We start from the raw sequence: 18420 nt of genomic DNA, 5'->3' as shown, positions 1-18420 counted from the left end.
GAGTTCAAAGCCAGTCTCAGAAACTTAGCAAGGACCTAAGCCACTCAGCAAGACCCTGTCTCTAAATAAAATGTGAAAAAGAGCTGGGGATGTAGCTCAGAGGTTAAGTGCCCTTGTGTTCAATCCCTGGTACCAATAAATAAATAAAATACAAAATCAGTTTGGCCAAAATATAAGTAATAAGATCATATGAGTTTTTCAAAAATTGAGCCACACTTTTGATTAATGTGAACTGTCCATTAATTTGAATAATTCATTTTGGTAAAAATTGGCCTTTAAGAGGGTTTTACTAATAAGCCACACAGACTCCATGAGATTATCTGAGACAGAATGAAAAATAAGATAAACCCATGGCTCCAATCTTCATATATAATTTTTATACACTTTTAAGTGACTAACAAGAAACAGTTAATTTATTTTTCCCCTACCTAGAATGCTATTTTACTATGTTTTAAAAAATCTGTTACTTTTTTTTTTTTTGGTACTAGGTATTGAACCTAGGACCTCCTTACCCATGCTAGGCAGTGCTCTGCCACTGCCATTGACCTGCACACCCAGGCCCCCGCCCCCCGTTACCTTTTTGTTATCCCCTTTAAAAAGCCAAAAACAACAACAACAAAAACACATAAAACCTTCCAAGAAATGGCATGTTTTTGATTTCTGTAATCCCTGCAACAAAGAAATGATAAAACCTAGTGGCATTATCAAGAATTTTTAAATTATTATTAACATACAATAAAAATGAAAGAAGATAATAAAGAGGGTTCATTTTCTTTTATAATCAGATAATGGTTTTAAACCAAACTTATCATTAAAAACAAGCAAGCTTACCTGGCCACATCAAATGATTGTGCCTTCTGTAATTTAGTGCTTAACTGTGATCCTGGACCAGATCTACTGAAGGAAGAACTCTTTGGCAATGTGGCTGCTATAAAAATAAATGTTGAATAATTTTAATTCTACAAAGATAAGAAACTTTCCCCTATGACAAAAAATTAAAATGCACAGACATAAAACCTAAGGCAGCTAGGCAGGGTGGTATACTCCATACTATAAGGAGGACTGCACAAGTTCAAAGCCAGCTTCAGCAACTTAGTGAGGCCCTCAACAACTTAGCAAGACTTTTTGTCTCAAAATAAAAAATAAAAAGGGCTGGGAATATAGCTCAGTGGTAAAAACCCCTGGGTTTAATCCCCAGTGCCAAAAAATAAAAAAAGAAGGAAAACTTAAAGCAGAAACAACTCCTCCTTGCTTTCCAATAGAACTTGGACTCAAAAGAATTCTATTTCCCTCTTAGTCTCTGTCCTCTTGCCAAAATGCTTCTAGATTTACTGTTCTACTGAGAATTACTTTACTGAGCAGTAATGCTGACATCCATAAAGTTTTCCATTTCATTGAGCTTTTAGTACCACACGTTATTAGATCCGTTCCAATAGTTAAAAATGTAACAGCTTAAATATATAAGGTGGCATTTGGGAGGCAGGGGGAGTTGCCAGGGATCAAACCCAGTACTTTATCACTGAGCTTCATTCCAGCCCTTTTCATTTTGAGAAAGGGTCTTGCTTGGCACCTTGCTAAATTGCTGAGGTGGCACTGAACTTGTGAACCTCCTGCCTCAGTCTCTCAAATCGCTGGGATTACAAATGTGTGCCACTGCACCCAAAAAGATGGCATTTTCTCAACTGCACTAAAGGAGCTTAAGTATCAGTTCCAGACGTCAGAGCCAAGAAGTCAGTCTGCCAACTCTTGGCCAGATAACATGTGATACTTAGGGAGGGACAGCTTTTGTATCTGATTCTCATTTGACCTGATTAGTTTTGTATCAGACTAAAAACACCCTTAGCCTTAGCCACATTCCCCCACCCTTGCCTGCTGGTTGATCTACCATTAGCCCAAAAGAAAACAAGACTCAGAGCTTGTGGATTCACCATTACTACTGAAAAAGGAACTGCATGCACTTTCTCAGCTGCTATCACATCTGAAGGCATGATCATATATAAACAATGGACTATAAAGGACAAAAAAATCTAAGTCCAAAGAGTGTTGTTAGATTCTTTGGCTATAACTCAGAGACATAACCCAACAAATATAATAAATCCAGGGTGTGTCAGACATAGAAATAATGTTTCAAATATAATACTAAAGCCCATGCTGTTATCACTATTGAATTTACCAGACATATCCAAAGTGTTAGTTTTTTTTTCATATTGATATGAACCATTAAGATTTGTTAGACTATGACTAACTATATAGTTTATGCTTTCTTTTAGGAAAAGACTTTGAATAAAGTCTCAAATTGAATTAACTAATGAGGAATTTTGAAATCCTCTCCTTCAATTAAGCAAATATGTAATATCGTGTGCTTAATATGCTTAGTCATTTAAATGACTTCCTTCTCTTTTCTGCCTGATTCATTCCACCTCCTCAAAAAATCAAGCAATGTTCAATTTTCCCCAGCACATAACTTAATTCCTAGGAGATAGCTTGCTTATTAGTAATTCACAGTAGCTATAGAAAAGTAGTAACTGATACATGAAAATAAAAAATGATCAAAAACACTGTTCAACTTCAGCTGCTCTTATTAAGCCCTTGAAGAGAAATTATGCTCTTGACTTTCACCACCGAGTTTACTTTTGCTCACAGAGATCGACAATTCCATTCCCTTGTCCCCTCCCTACCATAAAATATGCTGCTTAATATGTTGAAAAAATGAAAAATTAAGTGGAAAAAAAAAAGATTTTACTTTGGAACAAAATACCATTTAAATCTGATAAGAAAGTAAAAAAAGATTTAACAAGAATAAATATCAAAATAAAAGCTGTGGTAATTCAGCCTATGGTTTTGGCAGGTCACATACCAGGATGAGCAAATGCAGGCAGAGGCTGTATGACAGGGGGAGCCCCGTTAGCTAGGGGAGGCACTGCTGTTGGAGGAACAGAAGATACTAAGGGTGGAGACATTCCAACAACTGGGATGGATCCCATTGGCACTGGAGCAACAGCAGTAAGCGGTGGCATGCTGGCGATACCTCCTATACCTACAAAGGAAACATTCCCAAGGAAATTCAGTCACATTTCAATATTCAGTAACTATTAACACTATAGTGCTTGAAGAAGAAAACCACTTTCAAGCTGTAATATATTCCCATGTAAAATATGGGGATGTAGCTCAGTGGGAGAGTGCTTGCCTAGCACACAAGAGGCTCTGGATATGATCCCCAGCACCCCACCCAAATTTAATATAGCAATTAATTCAGATTAATTATGTTTAAATGTACAAAAATTATCTCAAGGTTCACATCAAAAGAACAAGACTCAGGGTGGGGATATAGCTCAGTTGGTAGAGTGCTTGCCTAGCATGCACAAGTTCCTTATTACAATCCCCCAGGCTCACCTCCCCCCCACCCCGCAAAAAAGAACAAGATCCAAATTAAAGAGGGATGAATTAAGACAAGGACCAAGAATCTTAACTTCAATTAACTAAGTAAATTCATGACTTCAAAATGATATTTAAAAACAAACAACAACAACAATTTCTAAATTGGTTCTCATAGGAAGATGCTAGGTAATCAATTTTTTACTTTGAAAACTAGTAAGGAAAGGGGAATAAAAAAAAAAAAAAATCAACCATTTAACCTGTCTTTTCTATACATATTACACCTTGGGGTAAGCAAATATTTGATGGGAAGAAGTATTTTCATAAATAGATAAATAAAGGAAGAAGTGTTAGAATTAAAATAAATGTTTCCTTTCTTTTGTTGTTTCATTTCTTCCTCAACTTCAATACCCGTTTGTCCCACAGGGCCCTTTTGCATATCCTGTGTTCAGGCACACAGCTTGTGGGTTGGTGAGGAATTTGCAATGGGCTTGGGTCCACCCTTATCACAAGTACACACGTGCACACCTTCAACTAAGAATACAGTTCCCTGATCACAACTTTAGGCCAACAGAGATACTGGTTATTATCAGCCCATCTGCTGCGAAGATCATGTCTTCTACTGACAAGGCTGCTGGGCACAGGCATCACACTCGCCCCCAAGGCAAAGTGACTCCCAATAGCAAGCCTGCCAGCACTCACAACCTGCCCCATCCTGGCAGAATCCCCATGTTAACCAAGCTGAGAGGTTGAGAAACAGGTACATACTCAGCAAAGACTGCCAGGCTTCCAGTGTTCCCTCTGCTCATACCTGAATCTTAGCAGTTTTTAAAGCATAAATGATTCTCAGAGAGTCATATACCTTTGGTTTATTTGGAGAGCACTTACAAGGTTTTGTCAATTTTTCCCATTTACATTAGCACTTGGGGGAAGAATCTGCTGCTCTCATCCTGTTCTGGTCAAAAATCCCAATGCTGAAATGTCTGTTAAGTTTCTTTTAATCTAGAGGCCCCTCTCCATCCCTTTTCTTAACAATTTATCTGTGAAAGACCCAAACCATGTAACCTGTAGCATTTCCCTATCTGAATTGTATTGATTCAAATCCTCACAATACATTTCAAAATTTACCTCTGTTTTCTGCATTTCCTACAAATAGGCAGCTAAATCCAATGACTGCATAAGACTTTGTCAAGACTATTGGAAGCACATGACATATATTGTCTTTTTGTGATCTGACAGTCACTGATGCTTGATGTCTGTACTTATTCATCCATAAGGAGTTGCAAAATAGTGATGTTCTAGTTCTACCAACTCTCAGTTGGAATACTTTTATAAAGGGGTACTTCTAATGAGGATCTATTGGTTGGCTATTCAGTTATACAAATCATATAGGAAAAGCAAAGTAAATGCTTGATTCCTTCTCTTATTTTCAAGATAATAAATTTGAGTCTCTTAAAGTGGTTATTCTTTTAAAATATGTATCTCATCACTGTGTCACAAATTTAAACATATTTACTGAGTTTTAATCCATTGTACTTATTATCACTTATTATTAATAAAGTTCAAAGTGTTCTATCTTTGGCCAATGTTAGCCTCTTCCGAGTGGCTGAAAAGTTCTGATATCACCCTACTGTTCTCTGATACCTTCCTTGAGGATCAGTATTACAAAATAAGTTCCTTCAAGCTCGTCGTGTCCATCTCACACAAGAACTCAGATCAGTCATTTCTCCAGGAAACTCAGGTTCCCTTTAATAAGAAATAGTATTTCAAGTGTACAATCTGGGCTCACTGCTGGTGTTCTAGTGGCCATGGAAAGAAGCGGGGAGTGGGCTGGGGTTGTGGCTCAGTGGTAGAGTGCTCGCCTAGCACACGCAGGGCCCTGGGTTCAATCCTCAGTACCACATAAAAATAAATGAATGGAATAAAGGTATTGTGTCCAACTACAAATAAATAAATAAGAAGTGGGGAGTGCCCCTTGTTTGAGCAGTTGCTCTCTGCTGCCAGGGTTGACCATTGTTTCCAGTCCTTTTCAATGGACACAGCTTGGCGACAGATGGATGGAGAGATGGGTAAGTGAAGAGATGAACAGAGGTTAGAGAGCATTTCTAAAAGATTCCTCAGAAAGGGCTCATGTCAGTATTTCTTAAGTCCTTACAAGTTGATGACATTTTGTCTATACTCTTTCTACTTGAAAGTCAGTTTTCTGGACAAAATCCTTAGCTCATTCTTTCACTAGGAATCCTAAATATGTGATTCCATTTTCTTCTGGTATAAAGAAAGTACTGCTATGGAAAAGTCTGAAGCTGGTCTAATTTTCTTCTTTTTGTAAGTCATGTGCTTTCTTTTTCTACACACCCAAGTAATGTTTTTCTTTTACTAGAATATATCTTAGTGTTGGTCTTTCCAGGTTGATACTCTTAAGCACATGATATTCTTTCAAATACAGTTCTAAATCTCTTATTTTGAGAGAGTTGTCTTGAATTCATTTTACCATTTTTTCAGTTTTCCTGGTTTGGGAGTCATTTTCATTCTTAAAAACAATAATGACAATGTTTAATGACATTAAAAATCCAGCAGAGAGGAATAAAAACTCTATTCTAGGTTTCACTGAGTAATATTGTATTAATTACATTCCCTGCCTCAGTCTAAGTAGTCTGTGACTACAGGTGTAAGCCATGGTGTATGGCTGATTGGTAATCTTAAGAGAAAGCTAACCTCAAGGATGCTAAGAAAGAAGACTTTAAAATATCTCAAATTAGTTGGCACCAAAAAGATAACACAAAATCAATCACCAGTTAAAAAAACAAAAATAAAAACAAAAAAATCTAACCACTGAATTGATGAAAGCATCTTTTAATCTTCCAAATTTGTTAAAATCTTTTCTTACATCATAGTTTTCATTTTAAGTGATCCACTAAGCTTTTAAAAAGTCACTTCAAAGATTTTGAGCAACTAATGACCTCTTTTGAACAAAAGATTTTCTAATTATATCATATCTACCAGAGGCTATATTCTAAATGCCATTGATAGCTTCTAGTGCTAAATCTTAATCCTGGAAATTCTCCCATCTCTCCTGCATCACTGATCTTCCCTCTCTATAAAGTGCCAGCACAATTCAGCTGACAGCTCCTCCAGCTGTCTCCTCTGTACAGTTAAGCTCCCTCCCCTTCAGCTAAGCCTTCCTTGGTCCTGACCTCTCCACTGAACGACAAGCTCACTCACAAACTAGTCAGTCATATCCAATCCAAACCACTTTCCTATTCCAGTCTTACTTCACCCTCAGAAATAAATCAAACAAGGGGCTCCCCCCCAACTTTTAAAAATCTTTTGTTTAGTTTAGATAGACACAATACCTTCATTTTATTTATTTATTTATTTATTTATTTATTTATTTATGGCACCAGGGATGAAACTTAGGGGTGCTTAATCACTGAGCCACATCCCCAACTCTCTTTTGTATTTTATTTAGAGACAGGGTCTTGCTCAGTTGCTTAGGGTCTTGCTAAATTTCTGAGACTAGCTTTGAACTAGCAATCCTTCTGCCTATCTCCTGAGCCGCTGGGATTACAGGCATGTGCCACTGCACCTAGTTATTTATTTATTTATTTTTATGTGGTGCTGAGGCTCAAACCCAGTGCCTCACACATGCTAGGCAAGCGCTCTATCGCTGAGCTACAACCCCAGCCCACTCCACCCTTTCTCAAAAGGCTTTTCCTTGGCTACTAGAATACCAGTCTTTTCTACACACTCTGGTCAGTTTCTTTTTCTGGCTACTTCTTTCACTAGAGCTTTCAATGTTATGTCACACCAGGGTTTGGTTCCAGATCATCTGCTCTCCTTTAGCCACACTTCCTCCCTAAGATGTCTAACTCAGTCCCAGGGCTTTCAGCCCCATCCATACTCACTCTCCAGAGCTGCCTGATTCCTTCTGTGCTTCAGGCACATGTAGTCACTCTTGACTCCTGAACATCTCAACTTGAAATCTACAGGTTCCTCAAACATGACTATACCTTTTGATTTCTCCCCCAAACCATTCCTCTTCCTGTTCTTTCCATCTCAGTATATGGTTACACCATGCATCCAGTTATTCAAGCTAAAAACCTTAATTCTCATTCCTTGGTTCTATTTCTAATCCATTAATATTTTAATTTCCCTCAAAATATAGACTATAGTAAATCTAATCTGTTGTACACATTACTAACAAACACCCTGATCTAAATCACCATTATCTAGTATGAGCTGGAGACAAACTAGAAATACTAGCAAAGACCAGGTTTTTGAGTCAACTTTGGCAGACTTGATAAAGACTATGTACTTTTAGCTTCTTCTATTCCTTAAGATTTATCTTCTTGAAAACAATTTGATAAGAATGTCTATAGAATGATAGCAAGGTGAGGAAAGCCAGGGAGAAGCCAGGGAAGGAGCCATGGGCCGCCTGGCTGAGTGCTGGGTAAAATCCTGATGAGTTCCCGTGGCAGCAGTGGCAGGTTACTTAAGAGACTGTAAGAACCCTGGCAGTAAGGGCAAAAGTTCCTGAAAATAAATTAGCAGTTGAAATCCCTAGAGCAGAATGGAGTAACAGAAAACAAAGTAAACCTAAGAATTACTGACCCCAAGTTTAAGGGGCAAAGAGAAATGGGATGCCACTGGTCACTGGATCCTTTCACCACTCTGAAGTTTTTTTCAATAAATCAATAAATACCAGAAGGAGACCAAAAGGAAACCAAGCACCCTTTCGTTGTTCTAGCACATGGGTCTTGACCAAAACTTGCCCACTGGGACCTTCAGGGAATCAGAGCAAAATCAAGTGGATTAAGTGGCCAACTAAAGGCTGTCTTATATACATAAAGGAACAAAATAAATACCTGTCATATGTACTGTTGTTCATATTTGTCTTCTGAGCCTTTACCCAGATGTGGGTTTTCCTTCTTGTGGTCCTCTTTCCTACTTGCCTAAAAATCTCCTTCAAACCCACACCTTTCCTCTTCAAAAAAATTTATATTAGAATATTTATTTATTCTAATTTGTTACATATGACAGCAGAATGCATTTCAATTCATAACACACATATAGAGCACAACTCTTCATGTCTCTGATTGTACAAAGTAGAGTCACACTATTTATGTCTACATGTACTTGGTAATGATGTCCATCTCATTCCTCTGTCTTTCCTACCCACATGCTCCCTCCCTTCCCCTCTGCCCTACCGAAAGTTCCTCCATTCCTCCCATGCTCTCCCCTATCCCCATTATGGATCATTATCCTCATATCAGAGAAAACACTCAGCATTTGGTTTTGTGGGATTGGCTTACTTCACTTAGTGTAATATTCTCCAATTCCATCCATTTACCTGCAAATGCCATGATTTTATTCTCTTGTAATGCAGAGTAATATTCCATTGTGAAAATACATAACAATTTCTTTACCCTTTCATCTACTGAAGGGCATCTAGGTTGGTTCCACAATTTTAACTATTGTGAATTGTGCTGCTATAAACATTAATGTGGCTGCATTACTACAGTATGCTGTTTTTAAGTCCTTTGGTTATTAAACTGAGGAATGGAACAGCTGGGTCAAATGGTGGTTCCATTCCAAGTTTTCCAAAGAATCTCCATACTGCTTTCCAGATTGGTTGTAGTCCAACCAGCAATTTGCAGTCCCACCAGCAATGTATGAGTGCACCTTTCTCCCCATATCCTCCCCAACACTTATTACTGTTTGTATTCTGAATAGCTGCCATTCTGACTGAAGTGAGATGAAATCTTACAATAGTTTTAATTTGAATTTCTCTAATTGCTAGAGATGTTGAATATTTTTTCATATGTTTTGTGATTGCTTGTATATCATATTCGGAGAAGTGTCTGTTCAGGTCCTTGGCCCATTTATTGACTGGGTTATTTGTTTTTTTGTTGTTAAGATTTCTGAGTTCTTTATATACCCTACAGATTAGTGCTCTATCTGATGTGCGTGTGGTAAAAATTTGCTCCCATTCTGTAGGCTCTCTATTCATCTCTCTATTAACATCATTGAGAAGAAGCTTTTTAGTTTGAATCCAACCCATTTATTGATTCTTGATTTTACTTCTTGTGATATAGGAGTCTTATTAAGGAAGTCCTCTAAAAACTGGAACAAGACAAGGATGCCCTCTTTCACCACTACTATTTAACATAGTTCTTGAAACTCTAGCCAGATCAATTAGACAGAAAAGAAATTAAAGGGATACCGATAGGAAAAGAAGAACTCAAATTAGCACTATTTGCCAATGATATGAATCTTCCATATCATTGGCAGATAGCAAATAGTTCTATTTGAACCTAGAAGATCCAAAAAATTCCACCAGAAAACTTCTAGAACTAATAAATGAATTCAGCAAAGTAGCAGGATATAAATCAACAACCATAAATCAATGGCATTTCTGTACATCAGTGACAAATCCTCTCAAAGAGAAACTAGGAAAACTACCCCATTTACAATAGCCTCAAAAGAATAAAATACTTGGGAATCAACTTAATGAAAGAGGTGAAAAACCTCTACAATGAAAATTACAGAACACTAAAGAAAGAAATTAAAGAAGACCTTAGAAGATAGAAAGATCTCCCCTGTTCTTGGATAAGCAGAATTAATATTGTCAAAATGACCACAGTACCAAAAGCACTATATAGATTTTATGTAATTCCGATCAAAATCCTCATAGAAATAGAAAAAGCAATCATGAAATTCATCTGGAAAAAAAAAGAGACCCAGAACATCCAAAGCAATCCTTAGCAAGAAGAGCAAAGCAGGTAGCATCACTATCCCAGACCTTAAAATATACTACAGAGCAATAGTAACAAAAAAGGCATGGTATTGGCACCAAAATAGACTTGTAGACCAATGGTATAGAATACAGGACACAGAGACAAACCCACATATTTAAATAATTATCTTATATTAGACAAAGGAGCCACAAACGTATATTGGAGAAAGGATAGCCTCTTCAACAAATAGGAAAACTGGAAATCCATATGCAACAAAATCAAAGAAATTTCTCTTTTTCAAATACGTTGGCCTGTCTTAGGTATTTCATTGTAATAAAGCAAAATGGACTAATACAATAGCCAAATACCTCAATACTGTGAACCAAAAAAATATATTTCTAGATAGCATAATTAAAAGGAATTGTTTATGTACTAGGAGAAATACATTAATTCTGGGAACAGAAAACCAAAATTAAGTATGTAACAATAGGTAAGGTCAATATGAAAAGCCAGAAAAAGAGAGATGAAGCAACAGCAGACTGCAGGTTTCTGTCCTTCACCCCACCAGCAATCTGTGCCTTTGCTCTCATAGTGGTGGCTTCATCCTAGAGTTCAGTTGTATACATGGTCCTTCCCCTCAGCACTGTCTTCCTGCAAAGGGCCTTCAGTTTTCAGACAGAAAAACCCCCAATAATTTCACCACGTTATAAACTCAAAAGGAGGGAGTATCTATTTTTAAAATACACAATGAAATATAGGAACAAATTCATTTTCAGACTTACCAAATGCTGGTGCACTAGAAATAGCAACTGGTTGCTGTTTCATCACAGGGGGAAGTGCAGAGGGGAGCTGATATCCTTGAAGCTTCAGTTTGATAAGCTTCATAGCTATGGAAAACTCCACTTGATCCATTCTTCCATCATTATTCATGTCAGCTAGTGCCCTGAAAATGAGCAGCATAGACTCAGAACTACTGTGACCATAAAAGAACCTTCCCAACCCCCACTTCCACTGACAAAAACACAAAATAATTCGCTCCCTTACCATAAGGAGATTAAAGGAAAACAAAACTTGTTTACCACATTATGGGGAAGAACCTACAAATACTGACAAAGCTTTCCATGAATACAGAACGTCTTATACTTTGGTACTCTTTACCTCTATAATATATCATATAGCCTTACCTTAAAGTGGCTTCACTTTGATGAAAATGTCCTAAAATTAGATAGTGGTGATGGTTATAGAACTGTGAATATACTACAAACCACTGAGTTATACAGTATAAAAAGGTGAATTTATTATGTTAATTGTGTTGCAATTAAAGCTGGTGGAAAAAAGCATATAGAGCTGGGCACAGTGATGCATGCCCATAATCCCAGCATCTTGGGAGGCTGAGGCAAGAGGACCGCAAGTTCAAAGCCAGCCTCAGCAACTTAGCAAGGCCCTAAGCAATTTAGCAAACTCTGTCTCAAAATAAAAAATAAAAAGGGCTGGGAATGTGGCTCAATGGCTATGCACCCCTGTGTTCAATCCCCAGTAACAAAAGAGAGAGCAAGAATAAACTAGAGACTATTATTTTTCAAGACACTTGGATAAATGACACTAACTCTATGGGGTTCTACAAACTTCCACCTGGGAAGCTGTCATGGTATGGTATACTATCCTTGGCTATATTATGGTACACTATACTAGAATGCTACTATACTTCTAAAGTTTTTAAGTCTTAATAATCAATTTTTCTTTAGAATCCTATTTTGTACACTCAACAAAGAAATTGGTTTTATGAGTATGTTTGCTATTTGAAAATGACACTCAAACATATGTGGTCCAACTTCAACTTGTGTCGAGCTTTTAAAGTAAAGTATTTTCTCTCAAAGAATATTAAACTAAAGAATTTATATTTGCAATTGGAAACTACATTACACAACCATAACCATGCATATTAATGACTTAATGAAAAACAGTCATTTAAATTTCATTTCTTTTAATCCAGATAGTATACGTGTGGGAATTAATTTTTAAAGTAATCTTATCAAAAATTTTATTTGAAACATAAGTAGACAGCTAGTCCAATTCAAATGCCATGACTACCACTCTTTTAAATTGAGCAACATCCAAATAATGGGCCCAAAGAAACAATTAAATTATACAAACAGGGTGCAAATGCTACATGCCTGTTGTTCCAGCTGCTCTAAGTCAGAAGTAGAAGGATCAGCCTGAGGTCAGCCTGGACAACTCCGCTATATCCTGCCCCAATATTGGGGGAGAAAAAAGGCTAGGGGGAGCAGAAGTATGGCCTACAACACACAGTAAAAGTGATAAAATTTTTTAAAATCACCATGATTATTTTGGAACATGCCAAAAAGAACATAAAGAAGCTCATTTCTCCCAGATAGGCATTCCCAAGTATTCCTGCAGTCAGGACTCCTTTGGCAAACCAATTCAGTGGAATCTACATTTCCTCACCACTAGTAAGCCTAGGCATTGCTTTCATGGTAATTTGGATTTGTTCTATGACTTGCTTATTGCCCCAACTGGCCTCAAATTCACAGATGTAGTGCTCTTCATTCCTCCCAAGTAGATGGGATGAGGTGCACATAATAGTGCCTGGCTACAATTACATTATTTTATTACATTTCAGTCTTTAAACCAACTACAATTTTATGTGTGATGAGGGTGTGTGTGTGTGTGTGTGTATGTGTGTGTGTGTGTTGCTATCCCAAGATTCAACCCTAGATATTTGTTCTAAATGAGTATTTAACTTTTCCAGTTATACTTATTAACTAATTCCTCCTTACTGAATTTATATATGCTTTTGTCATGCACTGAATATTTATATGAAGTAAGGGCCTACTTCTGCACTACCTCTTTTGACCAAACAATCCCAGGTCCACGTGATGGTGATCTGACCACATTAGCTCTTGATACATTCTGCTATCTTACAAGGCTTTCTCTCTTTTAAAAATTTTTCTCTTGACTATTCATGGATATTTATTTTGCCCTATGAACTTTAAGACCATATTCTCTATTCTACACACAACCATACTAGGATTTAAAAATGACACTAGATTTATATAATTTTTAGAGATATTTCTAAATATGTATGTAATAATTTGCCACCCAAGAATATGCTATGTTTCAGTTTCTTCAGTTTTTATTTCCTTTTATAAAATTATCACATGTTCTTCATATAAATAATAAACTTGTATTGATAAATGTAGTCTAAGGAACTTCATAGTTTTTGCCAGAATTTTAAGTGGAATATTTCCCCCACTTCCATTTTTAGGTGCATATTTCAAGCATAAAGAGATTTTAAATTTTAAAAATTATTTATGCTATAATTAACTATCTTACAAAATTTCTATGAAATCTTATTTTTTTAAATTAAAATTTCATACGTTTAGTAAAATTCCAGTATTTATGCCAACCCTCTTTTATAGATCTTATTCCTACTAAGATTAAATGAATGCCTTCCTGCTTAGTTTTGAGTTTAAATGAAAAATAGCTTCAGTATTTTACTGTTTAGAATGATATCTGGTAGTGATTCTGGGAAAACAGTCTGACATATTTAAGTAGCCCCACTTATTAGTTGGCTGCATTTTTTATTAAAGGCCTAACCTGCATCTACTGATATGATTACAAGTTTTCTTTTTCCTTTTATCTGTTGACATAAAGACTAACAGTGACAGAATGAATGTCTTGGTTTTGAACCAATCTTATACTATTGGCATAAGTTCAAGTTGGTCAGAGTACATTATTCTTTTCATACATATGATGAGTTATGATTTTTTATCTATATTCATAACTGAAACTGGCCCTGATATGCTTTATTTTTGTACCATCTTTTAGACATTATAAAGGAAAGTGAGGTAGCTGGGTGCAGTGGTGTAACTGGTATTCCCAGCAACTCAGGAGGCTGAGCCAAGAGGATTACAAGTTCAAGGACAACCTGGGCAACTCATTGAGACCCTGTCTCAAAATGAAAATAAAAGGGCTGGAGATGTAGCTCTGTGGTAAAGCACCCTTGAGTTCAATCCCCAGTACTACAAATAAAATAAAATGAAGAGGAGTTAGGACAATAAAATGAAATGGCATTTACTTCCTTTGCTAAATATTTTTTAAAATGTACTTTTATTTAAAAATTATTTTTTATTTTTAGGTGGATACAATATATTTATTTTACTTTTATGTGGTTCTGAGGATTGAACCCAGTGCCTCATGCATGCTAGGCAAGTCTCTACCACTGAGCCACAACCCCAGCCCCTACTAAATATTTTTTAAAAGATAATCATCTATTTCAATTGTTTTTTGGGGGGTGAGTTATTGATGAAATAAACATCAGCATACAAACTTTAGTATTTATTTTTAAATAAATAAATCAAGCAGATGCATCCCCTATTTCCCACATTGAGATCTCAGAAAATGTATTTTCTTATTTAAAAAAAAAAAAAAGGAAATATCTAACATGGGATAATGAGTGGGTTAGGAGAGAAGAGATTTCTTGTAATGGCTTAATTAGAATAATTTAGGGTTTCAAAAATCTTTCCTACCACAGTGCCTTCATGGGCAAGAAACAGCAGTTTGTAATCCTCAGATTCTAGGGATTATGTTTACACACCTACCATAATTCCAATATTTAGTTGGCAGCCTTGTGGTTCTCATAATTGTTTTTCACAATTAGCAAAACATAATTGTTAAGACTCCTTGATAATAAATAGAAAACTCAAAAGAAATTTATGGCAATACAGTTATTCTTACAAAGCTCAGCTTTCCTCCCTTCCTTCCCCTTCTTCCAGTACACTGGGATAGGGTTGGCATTTTATTTCTCAAGGCTCCTTTGCAAAAACTTCAGCACTGCTATACATTTCATCTCCCATTTAATAGTTATTTCTCCAGTTAACTTGTTTTTACTAATTCTCCCAAAGACTAACTAAGGTCTACCAATACTGAAATTAAATTCACAAAACTTCCAAAATAAAAATATTTGATAAAAAGAGTAAATAACTGTCATATATGACTCTTGAAACAAACCTACTGTGAATACAGTGTTTAGCCTGATATTAACAGTTGTACACAACAATAAGTAGGATTGATTATGTCGGATACCAAAGGCAAGCTTTTTTAATTGATTTGTACCTCCAAACCATACATCACTCTTATACAGCGTCCAGGGGGAAAGTGTTATAACTTCAAATGGAAGGAAAACTATGTAAGCGTTTACTCTTTGACCCAGCAATTGCACACCTAGAAATTTACTCTGAAGATACATTTCCAGAAATACAAAACATAGATATATAAGCTCATTCATTGCTGCATTATCTGTAATTGCAAAATATTGGAAATAACCTAAATGCACAAGCATAAAACACTGGTTGAATAAATTATAGTATATCCTCCACAAAGAGTACTATGGAAATTGAAAATGAGAAAGATCTCCATGGAAATGATATAAACAGTTTACAGGATATGCTATTAAGTGAGAAAAGCAAATAACAAAAAAGCATTTCTAGGTTATCTTTAATGTAAGAAAAAAAGGAAATAAAAAATATATTCACATATACATTACACATATTGGGCCTGTATTTTTAGACACACACACACACACACACACACACAATCCTAATAAAATCAGTGGGAGAAGGGAATGAAGGAATAGAAAAGCAAGAAAATGAATAGCCTACTCTGATATATCTCTTTGCACACTCTTGACTTTTAGAACCTTGGTAATGCATGTATTCAAAAAGTAACATGAGAAGGGACACCTAAGAGTATTTTAAGTAAACAACATATTAACATAACCTCACAGGAATGAGAAAGAAAAGTGAACCCAAGTAACTTGTCAATATAATACTTTATTATGTTCTTATTTTAAAAATAGAAAGAAATACAAAGCAGTCTTGAACTCTACTTAAAGATTTGTTGTTTGTACTACATGAGTATGGCAATTTGGAAAGCCCTTTGCATATATTATAGGATTAAAGAAAGAGGCCAGACTTCCTACACCATCTCATGTACCACCACAGGGCAGGAGAAGTTTCTTCCACACAGACTTGTCACAGGCTACTTATCTCCTAGATGGTGCCCATCAAGCTAAAATTTAAGGCCAAGCAATAATGTATATTAACCCATCTTAGTCATTTATTCATTCAAAAAGTTTCTATGAATGGGGTGGCTACAAAGGTCTAGGCACTATGAAGAAACTGGAGTTTAAACGGTGAAAAAAATAGAAAGTTCCCTCCTCTCACAGAGTTTATACTTCGATGTAAGCAGGCAGTAAACAAGAGAACAAATCAGATTAGTCTTCATGGTGATCACTTTTATTAAGTAATGGGAAAGACAGGAAGGGAGAGAGGAACAGGTAAACAGAGGGAACCACTTTAGACTAGTTGGTCGGGGAACACCTCTCTGGATGGTGACAAACTGAAGCCTAAATGGTAACAGAACTGGATTAAATAATAAGAGATACCAAGTGCAATGATCCTGAAGTGAGGAGAAATCTGTCACAATTAAAAATAGAAAGTCAGGGCTGGGGATATGGCTCAAGCAGTAACGCGCTCGCCTGGCATGCCCGGGGCGCTGGGTTCGATCCTCAGCACCACATAAAATAAAATAAAGATATTGTGTCCACCGAAAACTGAAAAATAAATATTTAAAAATTCTCTCTCTCTCTCTTCTCTATCTTTAAAAAATAAAAAGAGAAGGTCAGTTCCTGGAGAACAGGAATCAAGGAAGAAAAAGCCAGAATTCTATTAGCATTTGTAGCCTTGGTAATGACTGGATCTCATTCTCAATGGAGAGCTGTAATTGGATTTACTTCTTAAAAAGGATTATTGGAGAATGGAATCTCAAAGGGCAAGTGTGAAAGAGAATCCAGCCTAGGTGCTCTATCAGTGGGCCCAGGTGAGATGACAGCAGCAAAGAGAGATAGAAGTGGTCAGACTGGGGTTAAAGTCTACCAATGAAGTCAGAAGAACACGCTGATGAACTGATATGCAGGATGAAAAGAGGAATCAGGTATGGCTCCCATGTTAAGGTTTCAACATCTGGATGATGACTCTCAATGGCATGAACTGCTATGGTGAAGAGTAGAGAGCAAGGGGTGGGAGAGATGAGATTAAGAGTCAAGAGTAACTTTCCTAATCCCTAAGAGATGAGTTTGGCAAACTGATCTTGATGGGTGCTGAAGCCCTTCTGACATGAAAGTATCCTATAAATTCTATGGCATTTACCCTGCCCCACCCCCATTCTCAAACCAGATCACTAGCCTGTATAATCATTGGCCCTTATGCATCTGGATCCTACCTTTTCTCTCATGGCCCATTTCCATGTGGCACTCCTCCCTCCCCATCATTTCTCTCCATTTCATACGAACCTATTATCTCAGATTTCTAAGTCCTCATCCAATCTCTTTGCCCATACTTCTTTTTCTTTCCTATACCTCTGGTTCTTGTCTATCTGTTCTACTTTCTCCCCTTCCTGTCCATACTAGGTCAAGGCTGAAATAATTCTAAGCATTTCAGTTGCCAAAAGGACATTTGCCAGTTTCCTTCCAGTTCCTTATTAGTAAGGTAATTTCTAGGAAGATGTGTCATCTTTGGACACTGTTATAATTTGGCAATACACACAATGACCAAACCCCATCTTCTGAGAATTCAAGTTTCTATAATTTTCAGAAGAAATCAGGTTACAGAGACAAGAAGTCCTCAAAATATGAATGTTTTACAGTTTAAAGTTGAGAAGCTAACTGGAATGTAGTTTCCACATGGTAACAAAACATTATAAAGGCTTAGTCTAACACATACTGCTCATCAATCTATACCCCTCATGTATTTGAAACAAGTACAGAGCCAGGAAAGGTTTCTGGAGCTGTGGGGGAGGGCCACATTAACAGTTCTCAATTCTCAATGCAAAATTCTGTTATTCCCCAGATGGTTGACACAGGGACTGCCTAAAACTTCAGAGTCCTTCCCATCCCTCTCTACCAAAAGGAACAAGGCCAACTCTGGAACCCTCCCAGAAAAACCACATAAGAATAAGATTAGTATAAAGGGGTGTTTTGCTCGAGCAGCTATTATTATCTATAATTTTTAAAACTTAGTCTTAAAGAAGTCAAGTTATATCCAAGGTTTAGAAACTAAATAAGTATAAGAATCAGGGTTGGAAGACAGGTCTTATTCTGCATTATTCCATTGCCTTAGCACATCTTTAGTTCAGAAATTTCATATTACTTTTCAAAGATATTTCTTTTGGAACCAAATGCCAAATGTTTTCTCTGATATGGGGATGCTGATCCATAGGGGATGGGGGG

At 36.6% G+C, this 18420-nt stretch overlaps 1 protein-coding gene across 13 annotated transcripts in view; it reads right to left on the bottom strand.

Annotated features, from left to right (window-relative positions):
- Itsn1 (intersectin 1) overlaps positions 1-18420 on the bottom strand; it is a 168020-nt gene that overhangs the window by 133000 nt on the left and 16600 nt on the right. For all 13 annotated transcript variants that reach the window (XR_007347748.1, XR_007347749.1, XM_048803614.1 and 10 more), the window contains exons 5-7: positions 10895-11055; positions 2858-3037; positions 832-928 (exon numbers count right to left, since the gene is read on the bottom strand). Coding sequence is in view for 11 of the 13 variants with exons in the window: in XM_048803614.1 (XP_048659571.1) it covers positions 832-928; positions 2858-3037; positions 10895-11055 (438 nt within the window). In the remaining 2 variants the exon portion in view is untranslated. The remainder of the gene's footprint in view (positions 1-831; positions 929-2857; positions 3038-10894; positions 11056-18420) is intronic.

This window comes from Marmota marmota, unplaced genomic scaffold (genome assembly GCF_001458135.2).
Source record: "Marmota marmota marmota unplaced genomic scaffold, marMar, whole genome shotgun sequence".
NCBI classification, from domain to species: domain Eukaryota; kingdom Metazoa; phylum Chordata; class Mammalia; order Rodentia; family Sciuridae; genus Marmota; species Marmota marmota.
Note: the sequence above shows the minus strand (reverse complement) of the source record. Positions and strands in the feature narration are given on the sequence as shown.